This window comes from Aotus nancymaae, unplaced genomic scaffold (genome assembly GCF_030222135.1).
Source record: "Aotus nancymaae isolate 86718 unplaced genomic scaffold, 86718_ANA_hifiasm-v0.15.2.pri h1tg000021l, whole genome shotgun sequence".
Lineage (NCBI taxonomy): Eukaryota > Metazoa > Chordata > Mammalia > Primates > Aotidae > Aotus > Aotus nancymaae.
In genome coordinates, this window is record NW_026988433.1 from 18783601 (window position 1) to 18809357 (window position 25757).

The window sequence follows — 25757 nt, forward strand, 5'->3', positions numbered from 1 at the left end:
TATAAGTAAGAACATCGTGTCCCCTTATTCTCATCAGCAACATGGTATCCAGCGCCCTTCTCCAGCTTGCTGGTGTAGTGTAAACTGAGCAAGCTCTTTGCAGACTTGAAGAAGTCAGTGATTATTTACTATTTGCAGGAGCCTAAATCCTACAGTCACTGCTGTGTCCACTCATTTAGATCAGAATAAACTTCCCTAAGTATATCAGAATGTTAATAAATCAAGGAAGCTTTCAAGGGGTTATGTGACCCCTTTTAAATTTTAATCACAGATTAAAATACTATCGTGAGGAGAGGAATTTGCTCCAAGAGAAGAGGGATTTTACAGTCCCTCGCCTTGCCCCAGTGCACTGCTTTCGTTGTTTGCAAAAGGCTGCCAGAAATTGGGTAAGGATCACAAGGGGAAAACAAACAAACACAAAAACCCCAACATGCCAGCGCCCCTGCCACCTGCTCCCGTGAAAAGGCCAATTCAGTCGGCTGTGGTGGAAAACGTTCTCCGGGGTGTTCATTAGCTGGAGGGAGGCTGAGGATGCAGTTTGGCGGTGGATTTCAGTATTCCCTTGTAACGTTTTACAACCCAGACCCGGCGACAATGGCGTCATTCATTGCACTCGCTCACGTGGAACAGAACGTGAGAGAAGGGCAGAGCTGCGGAGAAGCTGGTCTGCGGCGCTGACACCTAAGGCCAGCCGAGGTACTCAGGACACCCAGCTTGTGTCTGGAGGGAAGTGGGGCAGACTCTGGTCAGAGCTTGTCCATGGGATGCAGGTGTAGCTGCTTGATACAGCAGAAAGCAGTGAGATTTGACTGTTGCAAACTCAAGTTTCTGCAAACAGAAGGATTGATCAGTAGACCTTGACATGGCCTAGGTGGAGCCAAAATCCAATGTCCAGATATCTCTCATTACCGGCATGCTTTATAAAGTGGGATGATTGTATTTGCCTAGTAGTTGGTATGGAGGTAACAATTGCTTATTATTAAGTATTAGTTAGGTGGCTGATATAATGGACTTGTGGGGACTTTTATCACTCACCCCCTTCCCTTCATTCCCTTTGATATAGGGACTTGGAGGGAAGGGTGGGAGGGGGATGAGGTTTAAAAGACTACACATTGGGTACAGTGTACACTGTTCGGGTGATGGGTGCATCAAAATCTCAGAAATTACCACTAAATAACTAACCCATGTAACCCAACACTACCTGTTCCCCCCAAAACAAATTCTTTAAAAATGTTATGTGAAAATAATAAACATGATAACTGATAGGAAAAAAAAAGGTTAAGTGAGGTCATAGTGCGGAGCTTTAATCTCACAGGACCGTGGCCTTACAAAGAAGAGGAAGAGAGACACAGAGGGAGACAGAGAGACAGAGATCGATCTTCCCCCACTCTAACCCTCTCTAACCCTCCCTGCCTGGCATGTGAGGACATGGCATCACCAGACACTGACTATGCTAGCACCCACATCTCCAGAACTATGAGAAAATACATTTCTCTGTGTGTGTTTTTAAAAAGTATTAGGTAACATGAGCTTTGGAATAGGACTGACCCTAGGTCAGACTCAGCTTTGCCTCTTAGCTGTGTGGTCTGGGATAAGCCATTTGACCTCTCTGTGCCTGCATTTTCTCTTTTCTTTTCTTTTCTTTCTTTTCTTTTTTTGAGACAGAGTTTCACTCTTGTTGCCCGGGCTGGAGTGTAATGGCACAATCTCAGCTCACTACAACCTCCACCTGCTGGGTTCAAGCGATTCTCCTGCTTCAGCCTCCCAAGTATCTGGGATTACAGGTGCCCACCGCCACACCCAGCTAATTGTTATATTTTTAGTAGAGACGGGATTTCGCCATATTGACCAAGCTGGTCTTGAACTACTGACCTCAAGTGATCTGCCTGCTTCAGCCTCCCAAAGTGCTGGGATTATAGGCATGAGCTACTGTGCCTGGCCCGTCTGCGTTTTCGTATCTCTAATGTAAATCTAACTGTACCTGTGAAATGAGGTTCTTGCCAGGATCAAATCAGGATAAGCATGTAAGTCAACCAGTACTGTGGCTGGAACATTAGGAGGCACTTGAAGAACAATGTAGATGAGAATGATGATGATGATGAAGATTAAAAACAGAGCAGGCTCCTTTTGCTGCCCGTATTTCCAGAGACACAGGGCTTTTCAACTTTCACTTTAATTCTCTCGTGTCCTTGCTTCTTATGGATGTTCTTAAACTGTAGAAGAAAATAGTTTTATCTTTTCATCTTGAGGACTTTAGAGATTTCCGCCATATTGATACTAACCACGTTTCTTTGATTAATCAGCTCCTTTGATCCATGGATGAGCTCTGTGAAAACTGCCCTGCTGTTGTTTGATTCTGACATTGTCTTTCCTTTGCCTGTGTCCTTCTGTAATGACTGAGAAGTCGCTTCCTCATTCCACGGCCATATTTTGACACCTCTCAGAGGGGCTTGGAGACATTGTATTTTGGGCATTAACAGAGATGTTCTTGATCGGTGATGGGGAAGATGTTTCAGGCTCCTTAGAGGGAAATGAGCTGTGAGGGGCAAGTGGTTATTGGGATGATATTGCTTTCCCCACTTCTGTGTTAGTAATCAAAAGCAGGACTTGGCCTTTCCAGAGAGCAATTTTGCAATTTGGCAGTAATGGAACGGAGAATTCCATGGAGTCCATTGATACATTCTCTTGTAAATTCTCTCAGCCAACATTTTTTGGGGGTTATTTTCTTTAATTAAAAAAACAAGTTCCTATTAAAAAATGTAAAACCAAAAGAGATTTTCCCCTTCCTCCTGGAGCCCTGACAGCTAAATATTGGAATAGATCTAAATAGAATTGCCAGCGAGTTTTGACAACTTTTATAGTGTTCTATTGTTATTATACTTTTTGTTCTTCTTTTTTTTTTTCCATTACGTATCTTGAACCACAAAGCGAGAGCTATAAAGTTAATTCCATTCCCTTCAGCCTCCTGGCCCCAGGGGGAGATTCTGATGGCTGCGGCCACTCAGATGGCTCCAGCTTTGGTTCTGAGATGGCACATGCCACAGGGAAGCTGAGCTAGGAGACCCCTGGGTGTCCTGAGGGTGTCTGTGGCCTCATGGAAACTTGGCAGATGCTCCATGTCCCTGCCTGGCCACTCTGATGTGCTTTCACATGACAAACAAAGGCAGGGACACAGGGTGGAGATGGTCACACGCTTGAGAGCGTAGAAGTGGAAAGAGTCTTGTGTCCCCAAACCCTGCTCTCCTAAAAGCACATTATGTTATAAAAATTGAAAGAAGTCATTAGGAGACAATACAAAAGTTGTAAGGACATGTTGGGTTAGAATTCTAATTGTGTCTCTTTCTAACTCTGTTATCTTAGACAAGTTGGTTCATATCCCTGGGCCTCAATTTCCTAATCTGTAAAATGTGAACAAAAATAAAACCTACCACATAGAGTCACAGAAAAAATGAAATGGACGAATTCAAGATCCTTCAAAATGCGTTATGTGTAGCTCATTGCATGTGAAATTATTTCAGGTATACTCTTTAATTTTAATAGTTAAGCATTGATTGATTGATTGAGACAGGGTTTTACTCTGTCACCCAGGCTGGAGTGCAGTGGTGCAATCATAGCTTACTGCAGCCTCAAACTCCTGGGCTCAAGCAATCCTCTTGCCTCAGCCTCCTTAGTTGCAATGACTACAGGCATATGAGCATTTGTTTTAATTGCATTAAAAGAAATGTAATTAGTATCACAAGCCTGTAATTTCACAGATATGATTACTTATAGTGAAGCTTAACTTATTTGGCTAGATGATGACTTTTTAAAATGTCATAAGTTAAAGAATACATGGTACTAGGTCATGGTGAAAATTATGTCTGACTGAAGTTTGGGATTTACTGACACATGCTCCTTCTAGGATAGGGGTTCTTAACCTATGCCATGGGCCTCTCTGGCAGTATGTTGAAGCCTATGAATCACCTCTAAGAATAATATGATTAAATGCATGAAATAGAATACACAGGTTACAAAGGAAGCCAATTATATTTAAAATATAGTCATGAAACTATTTTTTAAATGGCTATATAGCAATATATGCAGTTTGTAAATGCCATACCCAAAATTCCCTGTCCCCATCCTAAATGCTGGATGTGGGATATTAGGGGTCAAGCTCTTCTTCTCCCCCATCCTTGGACATTTCTCTCTTTGTCCCTTTTATCTTTAAGCTGCTCCCCTTCTCTTTACTCCTCTGCAACCTCCCACGTCTGATCCATCCCCCACCTATCTCATTTCCTTTGAGCCTTGTGGTGCTGCATAGCATGACTTTCCTTCTTCCAGGAGAGGTTTCTACTGAGTCCTTCTACGGAAAAAAAATGGGAATACGTGGTATGAAATCTGAAGGTAAGGGAATGTGGAGAACACATCGTGAGAGTGTGAGGGACCAGATTTTGAGCACATTGAAGGATGCTATACCTATGATGTCATGGGATTTTTGTTATGCTCACTTTGCCTGCATGAGCCCTGAAGCTCAGGGGAGGGTTGTGTGTCAGATGAACACACAGCCTGCAAGGGATAGGGAGGATAGGGCCTGAATTTGGAGGTACGTAATCTTAGATCCCATGCTATTTTTTTAAATCATCTGTGTTCCTTTTCCTCCTTTCTTTTTTTCTTTCCCTCTCCTTTTTCCCTCTCTTTATTCTCTCTGCCCAAAACAATAACAGTGATGATGATGGTTGCCATTTGTTGAGCATTTACTGTGTGCCATGTACCTTTCTAAGTCTTTTCACAGTTAACTTATTAACCCATTTCTTTTATCAACAGCCCTTTGAACTGGGGACATTGATTATCCCTACTTTACAGATGGGAAAGCCAAGATATGGAGAAGTTAAGTACATCAGTGGCCACAAGGACAGAAGCTCAGAAGGAAATTCTAAGACACAAGCAGCAGTCTATCCAGATTAGAGTAACCTAGGATTATACCTGACCCTCATAGGTGGTCAGCTACCAGTTTTTACTAACTTTGGGCAATGACCTGAGCCCCACTTTAAAGATGGACACCCACAGGTTAAGTCTAAATAAATACTTAGATTAACTAGCTTTCGAATTAGGGAATTCAAAGACATAGGTAGACTAAATTGACATATTTCAAAACACCCTGTGTGTTTATTGATTGTTAGAAGGGGTTCTTAACTGGGGGTGTTTATTTACTTTTCTGCTTAGATATAGAACTGTTGGTAAATCTACTTGCCTAATGTATAAGGCATGAAAAATTAGTACCCAAATATACATTTGTGAAATATGATGGACATGAATATAACTGGATCATTTCATCAAAGACCTCTTTTTTCCTTATTCTGTGACTTTTCTGGTGGATTCTCTCATGCCTGGCTCAGCCACTCAGGAAATCTGTATCAGGGCACTGATAAGTGTTATCTCCCATCTTTTCTCTTTCAGTAAAGAATATCCCGTGGTCCCCAGGAGCACCGTGAGGCAAAAAGTGGCCTCCAACCACAGTCCTTTCAGCAGTGAGTCTCGAGCTCTCTCCACTTCATCCAACCTGGGGTCCCAGTACCAGTGTGAGAATGGTGTCTCCGGCCCCTCCCAGGACCTCCTGCCCCCACCCAACCCATACCCACTGCCCCAGGAGCATAGCCAGATTTACCATTGCACCAAGAGGAAAGGTAAGTGTGATCACCCCGGTCAATTCACATTATTTCTTATCTTTTCCTTTCCTTGGGTTGGGGGTGGTTAGGAGTGTCCATTTATTTAAAAATGTAAACAACACAAAAATACATGGGGATAAGAAATTCAAATTATACAGCCAAAACTACTAAAGGTTCCTTTCATATATTCCCATCCCCAGTTCTAGCCCCTTCTTTGAAGAAAGCTTATTTGAAATGTTCAGACCTATTGTATTCATTTATGCGCACACGCACACACACACACACACACACACACACACACACAGAGTGCAGAGAAAGAACTAGATTTTTACTTTTTTTTTTTTTTTTGAGACAGTGTCTCACTCTGGCTGGAGTGCAGTGGTGTAATCATGGCTCACTGCAACCTCAACCATATGGGCTTAAGTGATCCTTTCACATCAGCCTCCCTAGTTGGTGAGCCTACAGGCATGCCTCAACACAACCTACTAAATTTTTGTTGTTGTTGTAGAGACAGGGTCTCACCATGTTGCCTAGACTAGTCTCAACCTCCTGGGTTCAAGTGATCCACCTGTCTTGGCTTCCCACAGTGCTGGGATTACAAGCATGAGCCATGGCACCCAACATTTTTTAACGAAACTTTTAATATAGATAAAATAACACTGTATGTATTTTCCAACTTGCTTTTTTTTCTTTTAAACTTTAGAATGTATTTTGGATATCTTTTTATAAACCTAGACAGCCTCATTTTATTTTTAATAAGGAGGAAGAATTGACTGGAAAGGATAAAATGGAGTTTATTTGGCCACCCCCTCTGATAGGCAGGGAGATTGCTTCCAGTGGTCCCTGCTTGTATTACAAGCTGTGATGTAGGAAAACCCCTTGTGACTGTGAATCCCTCTCTAGTATATGTGCCAGTGTTTCTTCCAGGTGGATTTTGAACTCCTCTTTTTTTTTTTTTTTTTGTTCTGATCAAAACCAACACACAGACACAAATCACAAGTGATTTTCCCCCTTTAACCCCACCGGTAAATCTACTAAGCTGAGGCATTCCATGGTTTTCTTTGCCACATGAGAAATGAAAGGCTTTTTTGTAAGTCATCCAAGTCTAAAGGAGCTATATAAAGAAATAATTTTCTTGTGGGCCTTCTTGTGAACCAGAGTAGAAGTGGTTGTCACAGGTAGTGTATTGAATTCAGCTTGCTAGAATCATTACTTGGAGTGGGCAGTGGTATGGCAGGGAGACTGAAGGCTTTGGGGATGGAGAGATGTGGGTTCAAATCTCATCTCTGCTCCCTGCTTCTTGTGTGACCTCACCCAGGTGTTCTAGCCTCTCCTAGCCTTGGTTTCTCGCTCTGTAGATGATGATATTTCCTAAAGCATCTGATAGTTGGCAAGTACCCAGTAGGTGATAGCTATGATTGGGTATGTGGCAGATATCACTCCAGAAGGTGAGGCCCAGGAGGAAGCACAGAGAAGACCGCCTCTTTAGGTGAGAGCTTGAGAAGCCAGATACAGAGGGGATGGTGTAGCCTAAAGCTTACATCTGAGGTCTGCAGAATCAATCAGGATGAAGTTCACCTTTGCAATTTAAAAATGTTTATAAATAGTGATAAGTTACTTAAACTTTCCAAGCCTCTTTTCAAAAAAGTCTGTAAATTTGGGCTCGGGGTATGACTTGTTTCATAGGCTTGGTGCAAAGATGTTAAAAAATCATACACGTCATGTGTTATCTCAGGATTGTCTCAGAAAATAGTAGCTGTTTTGCTCCAAAACACACCAATTTTAATCTACAAAGTGACCTGTTGAACCTCACAGACTCAGTAGTCAACCCAAGCCATTGTGAATCCAGCACCCAGTGCCTAAACCTTTAGGAAAAAAACAACTCGCTAACAACGAATGGGAATGGATGCTTTGGTAGCTTTTTCCGGAGCTGGGGTTACATGAGTAAAGTAACACAGTTTGACTCTTTGACATTTACCAATCTTGCGTTTTAAAGGAGGGAAGGACTGTCATTTGTATTTACATGGGGCTGGGAACTGACCTGGGTGAGGCCTGATTTCCAGACTTACCTGAAGTCAATCCAAATGCCTTGGATCTCAAAGGCCTGAACAATATCATTCCAACAGGCCCCCTGGCCCGATTCCCAGCAGTCTGCTGCCGGATGGACTGGAGACCAGATGCCTGCAAATATGTCTGCCTCTTTAGGCATGAGCAGGAGGTTAAGAATGTCCCATGGGACACAGGTCCCTTAAATATCATATAAAACAGAAGAGAGCCCTTCCTAAGTCCCAGACCACCAGCTTTTTTGACAACACTGTTGGGGAAACTGAGGCTCAGAAAGGTTCCAAATGAAAAGTGCCAGTGGTTCTTGAACTCCAGCCTGGTCTGCAAATTCTACACCTGTGCATTTCACCACCACTCTATACTGTCTTGGTTACCTTTGCTCATCCAGCACAATCTCAAAATTTCATTTTCCACTGACAATCAGTCTTTGAGACCGGGTCAAACATGTTGATTAAGAGCTCACCAGGTTTGAATTAGGGAGCTCTAATCGATTAAATTAATGCCAGACCAAAAGATGGGCAGGAAGAAGTCAAAAAGAATCATGGTGCTTTTTAGGTTCAATATTTACAGCAGCATCCTTATAAATGCATTCCTGAAGGATGCGGCGGGGAGGCTTTGAATGCAAGGTTCACAAACCTCTTAGGTTATGACTTGACTTTCATGGAGTGTTTGCAGGATCCTTGGATGAACTTAAGATCAACTCGGAGTGGCCACAGGGGGAGCTGGAGTTGGGGGCTGATCCATTGTAGAAATACTCCCAGTTGCTGACACTTTGCAGCTGTGTGCCCATGGGTGAATTGTTTCACCTTTCTGGGCCTCAACTATCTTTCGTGCAAAATGAGGATAGCAGTACCATCTGCTTGATATAGTTGGGATGAGAGGAAATTAGATCATCCACAGGAAGCACCTAGAACAGTGCCTGGCACCTACGAGTGTTCAATGAACGTGTGCTTGCCACAAGCCTGCCCTTAGTAAGCTCATACTGTTGCAAGCAGGTCACATATTACACAAGTAATTATATAATTGCTTAATGAAAATTGTAAAGCCTGGCACATGGCTCACATCTGTAATCTCAGCATTTTGGAAGGCTGAGGCTGGAGGATTGCTTGAGCCCAGGAGTTGAGGCTAGCCTGGGCAACATAGTGAGACTCCATCTTTATAAAAAAATAAAAGAACCGACTTGGCATGTTGGCACACACCTGTGGTCTTAGCTAACCCAGGAGGCTGAGGTGAGAGGATTGCTTCAGCCCAGGAGTTCAAGGCTGCAGTGAGCTGTGATTGCATCACTGCACTCCAGCCTGGGTGAAAAAGAAAAAAGAAAAGAAAATAATTGATTGAATGCTATGAGGAGATATGCAAAGTGTTAAGGAATATCAAACTAGAGTATCAGTCTAGGGTGGAAGATCAGGGAAGCACTGAGGCTGAGATCTGAGGAGAGTGAGTGTTGGATAGGGAAGGGGAGGTGTGAGGGTGTCCATGCATAGAGGAAAGCATGCGTGAAGCCCCTTGGCTGAGGAAGAGCCTGCCCCTGGGAAGTGAACAGAAGGCTGAGATGCACTCAGGGCAAGGGCAAAGTCGGGTGGGGGATGAGGGCTAGAGAGAAAGGCAGGGATCAGCAAGATGTAAGCCATTTTAATGAAGGACATCAGATTTTATCCTCCCACCAGTGCACGTCCATTGGTGGGATTTAAACTTGTGATTAAGTTCTCAGTTCTTTATTTGGAAGCCGTCACATTGCTATAATAGCACAAGACTAGAGTTGGCACCAGAGACCCATTAGAGGCCGTCATAGGGTCTGAAACGGGAGATGGTGGCTCCGGTCAGGGTGTGAGGGGAAGCTGGAGATGTGGGTGGAATCAGGACTCAGTGGCTGGTTGGCGATAACAAGGTGAAGAATTACCGCTTCTTTGTGGATTTGGAAACTTCCACTGGGAAACTTCCCCAAAGTCACCCAGCTCCTGAGTGGCCTGGCTGGAGATGCACACTGAGGTCTGTGGGCTCCGGGTGAATGGGGTGTGTGCACCCTGGAGAAATCCTTTCACCTTTCCAGAAACCTCTGCCCTTGTCACCTCCCTCCACCCCCAAAAGAGAGCTCCCAGTGACAGGGAGCATTCCAGCCAAGGGCTCTCTGTCCTGCCTGGGAGACAACAAATAGTAATTCATCATCAGCCTCCACACTGTAAAGTGATAAGGAATCAGCGGAGGTTTCCTTCCAGTTGGGATTCTCGTTAAGTGATAACTCCATGGGTGGTTTTCCCCCTGGCCCCTGCCTGCCCCACTATCTGACTTCCCCTCATTGTCTGTCTCCTTTCCAGTGATCCCAGGAGTCAGGCCCAGTGAAACGTCAAAGGGCCAGGCAGGCCAGAGGGCTCCTTGTGTTTGGAATCGGCTGTCTCCAAACTATCTCTTCCAATGGATTGAGCCAAAAAAGCCGGGAAGGTCTTTTATCAATGCCACTCAATCAAATCCAGGACCCCAGGGCCTGGGAGAGCACTTGTCTGTCTTTCTCCCTCCCACCCTTGACTGTCACTCCCATTAGAAACCCAAAGCAACCCAAATAAAGATTTCAGCAAAGCCATGGACTGAATCAGATATTCAAAGGGAAGTTAGAGATTGAGAGGGGAAGGGGAATTAGATATGGAAAAGGGTGCATTTTCTCAGGGCTGTGTATTTTAAAAAGCAATTTTATATCCATTCCTTTGCTGATTTCTCAGTTTCCTGCAGCAGTCTTTGAACTAGGGGAGATGCCACCCACCCCTGCTTTGCAGGGGTCTAATGAAGGACCAAGAGACAGGGCTAGATTCTAAGCTTATGTGGCTAGTGAATGGCAGATCTGGGATGGATGCATCCGATTAGTCTTCATTTGTTGAGCGCTTAATGTATAATGGACATTGTGCTGGGTGCTTGGGATAAGTGGAGAACATGGTAGAAAGGCTCCTGCGTACAAGAAACTTGCATTCTTACTGGATGAGAGATATAATAAGCCAGTATGCTGTAATCCCAGCACTTTGGGAGGCCGAGGCGGGTGGATCACGAGGTCAAGAGATCGAGACCATCCTGGTCAACATGGTGAAACCCCGTCTCTACTAATACAAAAAATTAGCTGGGCATGGTGGCGCGTGCCTGTAATCCCAGCTACTCAGGAGGCTGAGGCAGGAGAATTGCCTGAACCCAGGAGGCGGAGGTTGTGGGGAGCCGAGATTGCGCCATTGCACTCCAGCCTGGGTAACAAGAGCGAAACTCCATCTCAAAAAAATAATAATAATAATAAGCCAGTATGTAAATTTAATGGTTTCAGGTAGTAACTAGGTGATATAGGAAACTGAGTCTTTTGATTTCTAGTTAAGACTCTTCCCACAACACCATTCCAACCCTTCCTACTTTATACTAACAGCTAAGAGCATGGGGACACCAAAACAAAAACAAAAGTAAAAACAAAACACCAAAAAAAAAAAACATCCAGCCATCAACCTGCTTACCATTCATCCACTCATCCACCCACCTATCCACCCACTATTCACTCATCCACCTACCCGTCCACCCACCCACCCATTCATCTATTCATCATCCATCCACTCATCTATCCATTCATTCATTCATCCACTCACTCTTCCACACCCTCATCCCCCCACCAATCCCCTCACCCATTCACTCACTCATCCCGCCCCCCACCCATCCATCAACCCATCCATCCACCCACCCCTCCACCCACTTATCCATCTACCCACCCATCCATCAACCCATCCATCCTCCCATCCCTTCACCCACTCATCCATCTACCCACCCATTCATCAACCCATCCAGCCACCCACCCAGGCACGCATCCATCCACCTACCCATCCATCTGCCCATCTATCCGCCCACCCATCTACCCACTAATTTATCCATCCAACCACCCGTCCATCTACCCACTCATTCATCTATCTACCCATTCACCCACCCATACATCTACCCACCCATTCATCCATCTACTCATCCAGCCACTCATCCTTAAGAGTCAAGAGTTATTACCTTTTCATGTTTGCTGAGCATGTAGGGTTGCATGAAATGGAAAGCCTAGGGCCATCTGTCACATCTGTCAGAATGAGCACTGTTTTGTGAGTCAGAAGGCCTGAATTATAGCCACTTTTCTAACTTGCTGAAAGTCACTCAGCTAGAGAGATTACTACTCCGAGTTTTAGGGTCTCTATCTGGGAAGACGACAATGGTTCTTCAGCTGAATGAACTGAATTGGCAAGATAAATGACCCATGTGGGAATTGTGACAATATTTGCTCACTAGGATTAGTATTTAAAGAACTCTGTGAGTTTTCCAGCTCTGTAAGCTACCCATATACTTTTAAGTATGGGACACCTTTCAGAAAGCTATCTGTCCAGTCTTCCAAAAGAGAAAGAGGGAAAAGAGGGTAGACACAGTTCATTTGGACAGACAAGATCTGAACACTTTGTGTGCAAGGAAGATAGAAACTCACCTGCACTTAGTATTACCGCAATTAAATCTCATGAAAAGCTCAGGTATTATCTCCATTTACAGTCAAGAACTGAGGCTATAATGACCTGGCGATTCACCCACAGTCACATGGCCAGTGAGCATTGGAGCCATAACCCTGTGCCTTAGTATCTGTGCCCTGGATGCATTACTAAAATCACTTTATCCAGAATCAAAAACATCTAGAAAAATCCAAAGGACTAGAGTTTTCTACAGTGCCATGCCATAATGAGTGGTCAGAATCAGGAAGAACTTTCCTGTTACCTAAGAGACTCATTTGGATTTAGGATAGTTGCAATATAATTGACCAATCTTAATAAGCAGCTTTCTGAAGCTGAGTTGTGGACTCACCTCATCAGAAGACTTGATACCTAACTACAGCCCCAACCCTGAAAGCTAATCATGACTTGGCTGGAGACAGTTATTTACTGTTGAACAGTTATTGGGCTCTCAAAGAAAACAAAAAGAGAGAGAGAGAGAAGCCGAGCCATAACCAAAATAAACACAGAGATTATATCCAAAGCATTTATCACGACTGACCTGAAATTTGGATCCTTGAGTTGGAATTTCTTTATAATGTGATGGGGCCTGAGAGGAATTTGAGAATGTTCAAGACCTGCTTTCATCAATAAGCCAAAATAGAGTTTTTCTTAGTGCTCTGCATTAGATCTTTGGGGTATTAAAGACTGGAATGTATAATTTTACGATTTTCCAAAATGTGTTCCGGCCGTTTTCTTATTATTCTTCCTTTCTTACTTGTAACAAATCTGGAAGGGGATCAGAAACTTGAGAATGGTTAGTTTGCCTTGTTTTTTTTCTCTTGCCAAGGGTACCCTGCAGCTGTGCTTTCTATTATTGAAAAGGGGAACACACTGGTTAAATGGAAAACCCAAAAGTTATGATTCCAGCAACAATGGAAACACTCAGGTTTATGAATCTAGGGAGTGGAAGGAAGAATGGAAGGGAAGGAATCAAGGGAAGAGGTGGTGAGGACAGAACCAAGCTGAGTATATCAATGTCTTCAACACTCATCTGGATGTTTTCAAACATCTGGATGGTTGGCATGATGTAGACAGAACACCTGGAAGAGTGTGTTTTTCACTTTTTTTCTTTGGTACAATTTTTTTTGGGCATCCTATGGGTCCCAGATGTGGCCCAGAAAGAGACTCTGCTTCAAAAAAAAAAAAAGAGTACTCTTTTTGTTTTCGAAGCAGAGTCTCGCTCTGTCACCCAGGCTGGCATGATCTCGGTTCACTGCAACCTCCACCTCCCTGGTTCAAGTAATTGCCCTACCTCAGCCTCCTGAGTAGCTGGGATTACAAGCACATACCACCATGCCTGGCTAACTCTTTTTTGTATTTTTAGGAGAGATAGGGTTTCACCATGTTGGCCAGGTGGGTCTCAAACTCCTGACCTCAGGCAATCCACCTGCCTTGGCCTCCCAAAGTGCTGGGATTACAGGGGTGAGCCACTGTGACTGGCCCGGATTTACTCTTGAGAGAATAGCTTACTTGAGGCTTTATATCTGAGGACACCCTCTGTCACAGAGTGTCAGCCTCCCTCACTTACTGCTCACGGTAGGATGGACTGGGATCGAGGACATGTACCCAAAACAGGCTCACGTCTACCCTGTTCACCACCCTATCTCCAGCACCTGGCACAATACCTAGCACTTGGGAGCAGCTCAGTAATGATCTGTTATATGATTGCATGAGTGGCACTGGATATTAGAAATCTAGAGAATGGGAACCAAGGTGTGTAGGCAAAGTCAATCCAATCTGGCTTGGATTCCAGCCACTGTTCCCTCTCAGCCATGTGACTTTGGGCAAGTCACTTCTCTGAGCTTTAGTTTCTGCCTTTGTGAGACAGGCATGACAGCAGACACCTTGAGGAAAATTACTGTGAGATAAAGAGTAAGGTCACGTAGTAGGTGCTCAATAAATAGTATCTCTGATCATTTCCTCTCATTATTTAGTTCAGCATTCTGTTTTCATGGCCATCAGCCATCACGGTGAGTTGCACAGATGCCCCAGTGTTTCATTTTTCTTCACCTCCTCTAAAGACAGACATAATTTCTTAACATTTACTGACTAGAAAGAGATAGGAAGGTGAAGAAAGATAATTTTCAGTCTGGAAGGTAAAATTTCAGCTAAGAAATGAGTCTGGGTTGAGCTTTTCACCTTGGTAGATATCCCCAAATATTGCTTCCCCTGAAGGGAATAACTTGAAGGTATTATTGTGAATTATATCTACCATGAGATTGACTGGTAGTGTTACCCCTGCAAAAAAGAGCTGCTCATGTTGATGGGCATCAGGAGATTCATATGCTCAATCTTACTTAATTCTTAGCTACCCATTGAAGTAAGTATTACTCACTTTGATTCAGACATGATGATGAGTCTCTGAGCGTAGATGCTGGTATCTACTGGTATCACACAGACATTAAATAAAGGAGCCTGATACAAATCCAGACATGTCTAGGCTTCTTAACCTGGGATCTGGGTTTTAGGGAGTCTTTGAATCCCCGGAAATTGTTTGCAAAACCTTGTATGCAAGTGCAGTTTTCAACACATTGTGTTTCAACGTAGTTTTCTAGGAAAGAGTCCAGCACTTTTGCTTGTTTCCAAAGGGGCCAGGGACCCCAAAGTGGTGAAAGGAGACCCCCTTTCAGAGACAGAACTATCTCCACTGCCCTACACTAGAAAATAACTAGTGCACAGGGGAGGAAGTGACTTGCTCAGCAGGAAACAGCAACACATTAGCTTGTACCAACTTAACAAATATTAACTAGGCACCTGCTTACATGAGGCATCAGGAAAGGATTGAGCATTCATTCAAGCTCCCTCCCACTTATCCATCCTCCATCCATCCATCCATCATCCATCCATCTTACAAATATTGATTGCATGTCTTCTCTATGTAGCAAGGAAGTGAAAAGCAAGGACTTTGTAGTCAGACTACTTGGATTCTGATCCTGCTCTACTGCTTATCAGCCACGTAAAACTTTGGGCAAGTTTCTTAACCTCTGTGAGTCCTTTTTCTCTCATCTGTAAGACGAGGGTAACAGTAAAACCCACCTGGTAGGGTTGTTGTGAGGATTAAATGTGTTACTTTATGGAGAGTGCTTAGAATCGTGCTACACAGAGTACCCACTATATGTGTTTGTTTTGACTTATTGTTGATGCTACTGTTATTATTATGAGTAGGTGTTTACTAGGTTCTGGGAATATAGTGATGGAGATGGCAGACAATGTCCCGCCTTTATGAAATTTACATGCTGGAGAGGAGGAAAGATAATAATAATGGCTATTTATTTATTTATTTATTTTTGGGATCGGGTGTGTGGGTCTCACTATGTTCCCCGACTGGTCTCAAACTCCTGGGCTCAAGCGACCCCCTGGCCTCGGCCTCCCAAGCAGCTGAAACTATAGGTGTGTATCACTGCACCTGGCTAGTTGCTATTTATTGAATGTTTCTGTGCTCTGGACTAAGTGCTTCATATATTTTCCCATTTAATTCCTCAACACTGCCCTCTGTAGGAAGGGCTATTATTATCCTTTCCATCTTACAGATGAAGAAACTGAATCCAGAAAGGTCAAACTGTTTGCATGGAACTCCATAGTCCAAGGTCTTCACCATTACAGTCCACCCCACTTCCATTTTGTTTTCAGAATGGCGGTTAGGGCTAACAATCTCTCAGGCTTTGTTCTTCAGTACTTTGGCCAAATAACTGTCTCCACTTTTAGCTGCCTGGTGCTCGCTCCTGGCCTCACTGCTGTCTCTCCTGTCTTCACAGAGGAAGAATGTTCCACCACAGACCATCCGTATAAGAAGCCCTACATGGAGACGTCACCCAGTGATGAAGATTCCTTCTACCGCTCCAGCTACCCGCAGCAGCAGGGCCTGGGTGGCTCCTACAGGACAGAGTCGGCACAGCGGCAGGCCTGCATGTACGCCAGCTCTGCGCCCCCCAGCGAGCCCGTGCCCAGCCTGGAGGACATCAGCTGCAACACGTGGCCAAGCATGCCTTCCTACAGCAGCTGCACCGTCACCACTGTGCAGCCCATGGACAGGCTACCCTACCAGCACTTCTCTGCTCACTTCACCTCGGGGCCGCTGGTCCCCCGGCTGGCTGGCATGGCCAACCATGGCTCCCCGCAGCTGGGAGAGGGAATGTTCCAGCACCAGACCTCCGTTGCCCACCAGCCTGTGGTCAGGCAGTGTGGGCCTCAGACTGGCCTGCAGTCCGCCGGCACCCTTCAGCCCCCCGAGTTCCTCTACTCTCATGGTGTGCCAAGGACTCTGTCCCCACATCAGTACCATTCTGTGCACGGAGTTGGCATGGTGCCAGAGTGGAGCGACAATAGCTAAAGTGAGGCCTGCTTCACAACAGACATTTCCTAGAGAGAGGAGAGAGAGAGAGAGAGAGAGGAGAAAGGGAAGGAGAAAGACAGTAGCCAAGAGAACCCCACGGACAAGATTTTTCATTTCACCCAATGTTCACATCTGCACTCAAGGTCGCTGGATGCTGATCTAATCAGTAGCTTGAAACCACAATTTTAAAAATGTGACTTTTTTGTTTTGTCTCAAAACTTAAAAAAAAAAAACACAGAAAAAGATGAGTCCCACCCCCACTACCACCACACTCTTCAACCAGCCACGTTCATGCCACTCCCCAGATCTCTTCCCCCATTCCTTCTTTTGGGCTCTCGAAAGTCTTGCCTCATTGAGTGTTTTTCCCTAGTGCATAGTCGGAGTCTTTCCCTGTCTTGGTGTTAATGTTGACATTGTTATATAATAAATAATAATATATTTTTTTTCTTTCAATTTTCTTAATGGGACCCAGTCCCTTATTTGGGGGGAGGTCTGAGGCAAGTATATTTCAAGATATGTACTTGTGGGATTCCCTTCAAATAAACCATCCCTGAAACCTAAATTCACCACGTTTCCCCTTGACTAAGAAAAGCACCTACCTCTGCCATGTGATGTTTCTGAAAAGCCTCCCTATGTCTCCATTTGCTTTGGTTTTGTCCTGCCTTCTCCAATATCATGGTGCTCAGTTTTGCCTCTACTTACCCAGGGAGTCAGGATAACACTGACGCCCCCTGGCATCCTATCTTATTCAGCCCTACTGTCTTGCCAGCTCTGTCTTTCCAGCTGTCACTAAAACATGGCCTATAGCTTCCCCTCAGGAAAGCTTGCTTTGAAAAACTTAAAAAGCCCCGGTTTACACACAGGCAGGACTGTGATAACAGCTCAAACTCTGTGCTGACAAGAGTTGTGGACAAAAAGCCAAAATAAATATTCTTCCTGATTTAAAAAAAAAACAAATGAAAAAAACAAGGCCAGCCCCAACCTTCCAAACCTCCATCACCAACAACCCAAACTGGATGTCAAGCAGAATCCACAGTTTCTACAGAAGAGGCAAGACGCGGTCACCAATGATGTCTCTCCAAAGAAATCACGCCCACACCAGTGCCAACACAAAACTGTGTTTACTGAAAACAGAAAACAGTATTAAAAACAAAAAGTGTGTAAGTAAAGTGTTATGGTAGGGTTCTTCAGATGTAATATTTTACTGGTACTATTTATTTATAAATAGGAATTCTAATTAAGTAATAACATGAAATGAAACCCAGCATACGAGCTGGCCAAGAGCTTTTAATTTTATTGATACTCAAAACCAAGTTTGTGTGTTTTTTTTTTCCTCTTTCGAATGTGCTTTGCTTTTTTTGATTAAAAAGAAGTTTTTTTTTCTTTCTTTTTTTTTTTTTAAAAACAGACCCTAATAAAGAGAACAGGGTAAGATGTGAGGCTGAGCGTGTTTAAGTACGTGAGAGCGTGAGTATGTTTGTAAGTGAGTGTCCCTACGCAATTATGTCTCTGTATGTTGCTAAGGGGGGAGGGTGAGAATTAAGTACTCGTGCCTTATATTTGTGTGCCATTAATGCCTAATAAATACCATGTGCTTAAACAAGTACAAGGAACTTGAACACCCATTTTTTTCTGTTCTTTTTACTGACTGAATAGAGGGGATAGGAAGTGAAGGAACCAGGAAGGGGTTGTCCTGCATGTGAATTTCTCACCCCACGTGCTTTCTCGTGCCCATCACAGGGGAATTTGAGATCCATTGTCCTTGAGTGTGGTAAAGCCGACTATGCGTATCCACTAGTTTATATCCCTGGAATGAGGTTTTTTGTTTTAATGGAATTTGTGTAGGCATTAGAGAAGAAAAGTCTTTAGGAATTCCAAGTATCTAAAAATGGTATCAGTCATACTATAGGTAACACCTAATGTTTGGATTTTTCAAGAATCTCTTTCTCTGAATTAATTGTTGGAACCTGGCGTTTTGGAGGTTCCATTGCAAAGGACTTTATGAACCATCAGCGAATCAGATATTTATTTAAAATCCATGGATTTAGGATTTGTGAACTTGACCTCTAGAGCGTGTATGAGACAGAAAGAGCAGCCAACTGGCGAGTACATTAGTGCTGCAGATTTGTTCTGTTTTTGTAATTTTGATGCCCACACCCCTCAGATTATCAAGAGCTATCAAATATGCCACATCCCCTTGAAAAAGAAACAATTGGTTTGTTGATTACAAATTATTCATTTAATCATGTCCCCTAGGATCTTTCCCAGGCAAAGAACCCCTGAGAAGTGTGAATTAATTATAAAGAAATGGCAATTCAGCTTCTTTCAAGTGCAGTGGAGAAACTAGGTCAATGGCTTTCCTGTTCCCCCAAAGGACTGCATTAGTAAAGTTTCACTGAACAAATTCTGACTGTGCTCCAAATACATATTTGTTCTGATGGGTTGAATTAATAAAAAAAGAGTTGGCTTTGAAGAAATTGCCTTTGAAACTACTTTTATCAGCTGTATACAACAGACAGTCTTATCCTTTCAGAAGAACATCATCCAAATTAGGGATCAGCACCCCCACCCCACCACTCAAACAGTTGCCACCATTGGAAAATCATTCAAAACATGTTCACAGCAGCTTTCAGACATCAGACAAGGGACACTAGTTTCATAACCAATACAGGTTAACCTCTTTGGGTTCTAAACGATTATCATGGATCTTTCCACTGAATCAGTAGGATTGGGATGCAGTGTTCAAGAGTTAATGTAGTTTTATCATGGCGTTAATAAAACCATACTGAGGCATGATGAACATTGTTATCTTCCTATAATATATTTAGTGGATGCTCGCTTTTGACTGGACATGTGGTAAGTACCAGGGAGACAGCGATGAGCAAAGAGATAGGGGCTGTGCCCTTTGAAACTTAGATTTAGTTCTGTGAGAGACAGCCCTTAGGAAATTATGTGCATCCTCAATGAATTGCAGTGGGAGAAATTACTAGAAAGGCAGAGTGCACAGTGCCATAGAGGGATAAGGCAAGGGGTCCTAACCCCATCTGGGGGAGGTGACTCTTGAGCACAGCCCTAATGATGAGTAGGAATTAATCAGGTATAATGTGGGGAGGAAAAGAATTGCAGACAGAGGGAACAATGTGTGCAAAGATCCCGGGGCAGAGACTGTGATGGAGGAATGAGGTGTGGGTTCGTAAGTGGGTAGTCATCACCTCGTTCACATTCCTTTATTTATTCAGCAAACATGTATGAATGTCCTACTATGTGCAGTCAATATCCTTACTCATACTAATTGTGATAGGTTCTTTTCCAGGTAATTTCCAAAGTTGCAGAGGACAGACTCTGGATGTGTGAGATGGTAGGTTTTTTTTTTTTTTGTACTCAGGAGAGGAGTATTATAGCATCCCCCTGGCTTCCTGGTCCTCTGTGGTTTAGGACTCAAGGTTATAGGGCAGAAGAAACACAAGAACTTTCAAGAGGGTCAGCTCATTAGTATTCTTGAGCTCAGAGAGGTTGAACATTCCCCCAGATTACACAGCTGGTGTGTGGCAGGGGGTACCATGAAACCTGTTAGCCCAAGCCTAAGTTTCCTTTTCTATTAAAAGGAGATAATTGGCCGGGTGTGGTGGCTTACACCTGTAATTCCAATACTTTGGGAGGCCAAGGATGAAGCATTGTTTGAGCCCAGGAGTAAGCCTGGGCAATATAGCAAGACCCCTGTCTCTATTACATACATACATAAAAAAGATATTCTATATGCTTCAAAGAACTGTTGTGCGTTTAAGTGAGATCATATCTGTGAAAGTTTCCAGTAAAGTTTTTAACACAGTAGATGTTCAACAAATGCTTGAAAGGCTAATCAATGAAATGCAAGTTAAATATAATTTTTTAAAATCATTGACTTGGCAAATGTGTATTTAATAAAAACGTGATCTATTGCTAATGAGAAAGGAAATCCCATACACTAATGGCTGGGAATAAAAGTTAGATAAACCTTTTGGGAATAAAGTTTGCAAAATGTATCAAAATCTTAATGTGCAAATCATTTAATCTGATAATTCTACTTTGAGAATTGGTCCAAAGGAAATAATCAGAGATGTATATAAACATTTATTTTCTAAAAAGTCTATCATGATTTTTTAATATCATGCAAAATAGGATACAGCCTTAATATCCTATAATATGGAGTTGGTTAAATAAATTATTGCATTATGAAATACCACATGGCCATTAAGAAACACATCTGTGGGCCAGGTGCAGAGGCTAACGCCTGTAATCCCATGTAATCCCAGCACTTTGGGAGGCCGAGACAAACGGATCACCTGCGGTCAGGAGTTCAAGACCAGCCTGGCCAACATGGTAAAACCCCATCACTACTAAAAACACCATAATTTGCTGGGCGTGGTGGCAGGTGCCTGTAATCCCAGCTACTCGGGAGGCTGATGCAGGAGAATTGCTTGAACCCTGAAGGCAGAGGTTGCAGCAAGCCAAGACCGTGCCGCTATACTCTGGCTGGAGTGACAGAGCGAGACTCTGTCTCAAAAACAAAAACAAAAACCCATACATTTGTGGAGAAGATTTAAAGATGTTTAAGATTCACTGCAAGCAAAAGAAGCAAGCTTCACGTAGTTTGCACGGCAGCTCCTCAATTCTATTAAACGCATCAGCAACATTCACCCTTGAAAGGAAACGAAAGCACTCCGGGGCACGTAACGGTGACAGTGACACGGTTGGGGGCGTTTACATTTTCTTTGTTCTTTTGGGGATGTCACAGTTTTTCTTGTGATGAAGATGAATTATCTTTGTAACTTGAAGTAGAATTAGTAAATAAAATCTAGCTTGTTGTGTGTTCATTGAAATGAGTCTGTGAGGAAGATGGGACGCTCCTGTCTACCTCGAGGAGGAAGGGATAAAGCTCCCGTAATGAGAGACGTTGCCCCCTTAGTGACAGAGCTGGGTCCCAGTACGGATCAGCAGACTGCTCACCATGCAATGTTCCATATTCAACTTAAAAACAAGGTGATGCCTGGACACTTCTTTGTTTCCACTTTCTGAGGGTGCTACTTGTGTGCTTTCTTGGTCATCTTGGCAGTTTAGGCTGTGGTCGTGGGATGAGCTATTATTCCCTTTTAATAAACACAACTCACAGGTGTTGAATCAGACACTCACCTCACCTTTGTTCTCTCACTGAACTAGGTTACAAAATTCACTCTGTCATTTACTGTCTTTGTGACCTTGGGCGAGTCACTCAACCTCTTTGACCTTCCATTTGATCAGATGTGAAATTGGGTTACTGTGAGTATCCCAGAGAGTCCTCGTTTGTCTGAGGATTCAATGAGACAATGAGCATAAAGTGCTTAGCACAGAGCCTGGTGTATTAGTCTGTTCTCATGCTGCTAATAAAGACGTACTTGAGACTGGGTAATTTATAAACAAAAAGAAGTTTAATGGACTCACAGTTCCACATGGCTGAGGAGGCCTCACAATCCTGGTGGAAGGTGAAGGAGAGCAAAGGCACGTCTTACCTGGCAGCAGGCAAGAGAGCTTGTGTAGGGAACTGCACTTTATAAAACCATCAGACCATGTGAGACTTATTTGCTATAATGAGACCGCACAGGAAAGACCCACCCCCCTATGATTCAATTATCTCTCATGGGATCCCTCCCAGGACATGTGGGGATAATGGGAGCTACAATTCAAAATGAGATTTGGGTGGAGACACAGCCAAACTGTATCACTTGGTATAAAGAAAATGCTCAATAGCTGTTAGCTCATTGAAGAATTAACTAGGATTTATAATTTTTTTTTTTAATGGAGTTTTGCTCTTGTTGCCCAGGCTGGAGTGCAATGACACCATCTCGGCTCACCACAACCTCTACCTCCTGGGTTCAAGCGATTCTCCTGCCTCAGCCTCCCAAGTAGCTGGGATTAGAGGCATGTGCCACCACACCCAGCTAATTTTGTATTTTTAGTAGAGACAGGGTTTCTCCATGTTGGTCAGGCTGGTCTCGAACTCCTCACCTCATGTGATCTGCCCGCCTTGGCCTCCCAAAGTGCTGGGATTACAAGCGTGAGCCACTGAGCTTGGTTGTCTTTATCCTCTTTCTTTTGTTGGGAGGTTTGCCCCTATGATCTACTATTTTAATAATAGACCTAAGCTCAGTAGAGGCTAGGAAAACACCACCATTATCATCCTCACCACCACTGTGACCACCACCACCATCATCATTATCATCACTTTCAACCATAATTAAAACACAGCTTTCCCACAGGCATCATCTTAAATCATATTTAAATAGCTGACTTTGGGCTGGGTGCAGTGGCTAAGGGCTCACACCTATAATCTCAGCACTTTGGGAGACTGAGGTAAGAGAATAGCCTGAGGCCAGGAGTTCAAGACCAGCCTGGGCAACATAGTGAAACTCCGTCTCTATAAACATTTTAAAAATTAGCCTGGCATGGTGATATACATGATTACCTGCAGTCTCAGCTATTTGGAAGGCTGAGGAAGGAGGATTGCTTGAGTCCAAGAGTTGGAAGTTGCAGCGAACTATGATCAAGCCACTGCACTTCTGCCTAAGGGACAGAGGAAGACCTTCTCTCTAAAAATAACAAAATAAAATAAAATAAAAATAAATAGCTGGTTTTGTAGGTGACTGTCAACTTTGGACCTTCATGGCAACAAAGAAGAAAGAGAGTAATTTTTACATCTCTAAAAGCTGATTATCAGCATCTCACCTTTTCTTTTCTAATTTCAGAAGCCTTTTTTTTTTTTTTTTTTTTTTTTTTTAAAGAGATGGGATCTTGCTTTGTTGCCCATGCTGGAGTACAGTGCCAACTCACTGCAGCCTCCATCTCCTGGGCCCAAGTGATCTCTCAGCCTCTTGAGTACCTGAGACTGTAGGTACACACTACCATACTGGCTAATTTTGTTTTTCTTTTTTTTTAAGAGATGAGTTCTCACTATGTTGCCTAGGCTGGTCTTGAACTCCTGGCCTCAAGCAATCTTCCTGCCTCAGCCTCCTGAGTCACTAGGATTATAAGTGGAAGCCCACTCCCCTGGCCAGAATTCATTTTTATTACACTTAAAAAGAAGTCATGCATGTTAATCCCAGTGAATATGTTGGTTTACGCATACTTGGTTCCAGTTCCCAGAACTGTGAGTGTTGGGGTGGAGGAAACAGCCTGGTGTGCAAGTTGAAGGTTATTCCTGGCAGAGTTTTGACGTTTGACTGATGTCCCTCCAGTGTTGATAAGGGTAGTGGCAATAGCAGTAATAGCTTTCATTTGTTCGCCACGTGCTGGTCAGTATACCAAACAACATGGTGATGGTCCAGTGCTACCCAGCTCGTGGTGGCTTGTCTTCCATTCCATGCTGCCCCCACTCCTTTAGGGGATTGAATGATTCATGTCATCTCTGTCCTTTCCCATGAGCCTAAAAGAAGAGAGGGAGAGACAGAAGGAGATGGTGGCTGCAGTGTGACAGAACAGTGCTTTGGGTGGCATGTCCTTGGAGATGTCGATCGCAGGAAGAGTAAAGGAGGATTTGTAATCTTGTGGCTAAACGCTGGTTTCCTGGTGTTGGAAGCCCAGCTAGTCCTCTGGTGTGTGAGCCAATTATCCACTTCCCCCAAGCCTCAGTTTTCATCTCTGCAAAGTGGAAGTGATAAGATCTGCCTTCCAGGCCTGATGTAGTGATGAAAGAAGAGAATTTATATAAAGCATTCAGCAGGGCATCTGGCCCTCTCTACACATTTAATAACAGAGGCTTAAAAACCATAACCTCCCTCAGGAGGACTTTTATGCCATCCTCATGATATAATGAGTTAGGAGAATCTTCTCTTTTTTTTTTTAAACATTAATCACAGTCGATCTTCCTTCCTTCCCTCCTTCCTTCCTTCCCTCCCTCCCTCCCTCCTTCCCTTCCTTCTGCCTGTCTTTCTTCCTTCCTTCCCTCCTTCCTCCTTCATTCTTTTCTTTCTTTTCTATTTTTTTTTTTTTTTTTTTTTTGGTAGAGATGGGGTATCATTATGTTGCCCAGTCTGGTCTTGAACTCCTGAGCTCAAGTAATCCTCCCACCTCAGCCTCTCAAAGTACTGGGATCTTCTCATTTCTTGAACTGTAAATTTTTTTCCTGGGACCAAAAGAGCTTCATGGAGGCAGGAATGCTCCAGTCTTCATTGCTTGTATTTTCACCCTGAAAGGTGTTGACTATGACCTGAATAAATGGATTAAGAATGACTCACCAAGCAATCCCATTACTGGGCATATATCCAAAGGATTATAAATCGTTCTACTATAAGGACACATGCACACGAATGTTCATTGCAGCACAGTTTACAATAGCAAAGACCTGGAACCAACCCAAATGCCCATCGATGATAGACTGGACAGGAAAAATGTGGCACATATACACCATGGAATATTATGCAGCCATCAAAAATGATGAGTTTGCGTCCTTTATAGGGACATGGATGAACCTGGAAACCATCATTCTCAGCAAACTGACACAAGAACACAAAATCAAACACCGCATGTTCTCACTCATAGGAGGGTGTTGAACAATGAGAACACATGGACACAGGGAGGGGAACACTATACACTGGGGTCTGTTGGAGGGAGTGGGGGGGACAGTGGGGGGGGGTGGGGAGTTGGGGAGGGATAGCATGGGGAGAAATGCCAGATATAGGTGAAGGGGAGGAAGGCAGCAAATCACACTGCCACGTATGCACATATGCAACAACCTTGCATGTTTTCCACATGTACCCCAAAACCTAAAATGCAATAAAAAAAAAAAAGAATGACTCACCATATGTGCTCATTGGAGGACGGGATTCCACATGTCGAGGTTGCTGTAGCAGAGGGTTCCTGTGCCATGTCTTACATCCTCTTTGCCCACCTCTAATTTCAGACGTAGTTAGGGCTGAAGACTCAGTGCATGCTGACAGCATCCCACCTTGAGCTCCACCACAAACCTGCCTTCCTGCAGCAGAGCTCTCCCTAAAGCTGAGAGGCTCCCTTGGCCTGAATGCAGGCACAGTCACAAAATAATGACTCTGGGAACACTCTGTAGAGGGGATGGGGAGCTAGTGGAAAGAGGCTCCAGCCTCCTGTCCTTTGGAGGGACAGTTTAGAGGTATGTTCTACACAATTCCTCAGAGGGTCTTCAGAGGCCTGCACTCTGGT

At 43.7% G+C, this 25757-nt stretch overlaps 1 protein-coding gene across 1 annotated transcript in view; it reads left to right on the forward strand.

The window, feature by feature from the left end:
• The window catches only part of TBX5 (T-box transcription factor 5), a 54101-nt gene extending 35924 nt beyond the window's left edge, over positions 1–18177 (forward strand). The window contains exons 8-9 of the mRNA XM_012469012.2: positions 5437–5663; positions 15994–18177. Coding sequence (XP_012324435.2) covers positions 5437–5663; positions 15994–16568 — 802 coding nt within the window. The 3' untranslated portion in view covers positions 16569–18177. The remainder of the gene's footprint in view (positions 1–5436; positions 5664–15993) is intronic.
• The last annotated feature ends 7580 nt before the right edge of the window (positions 18178–25757 follow it).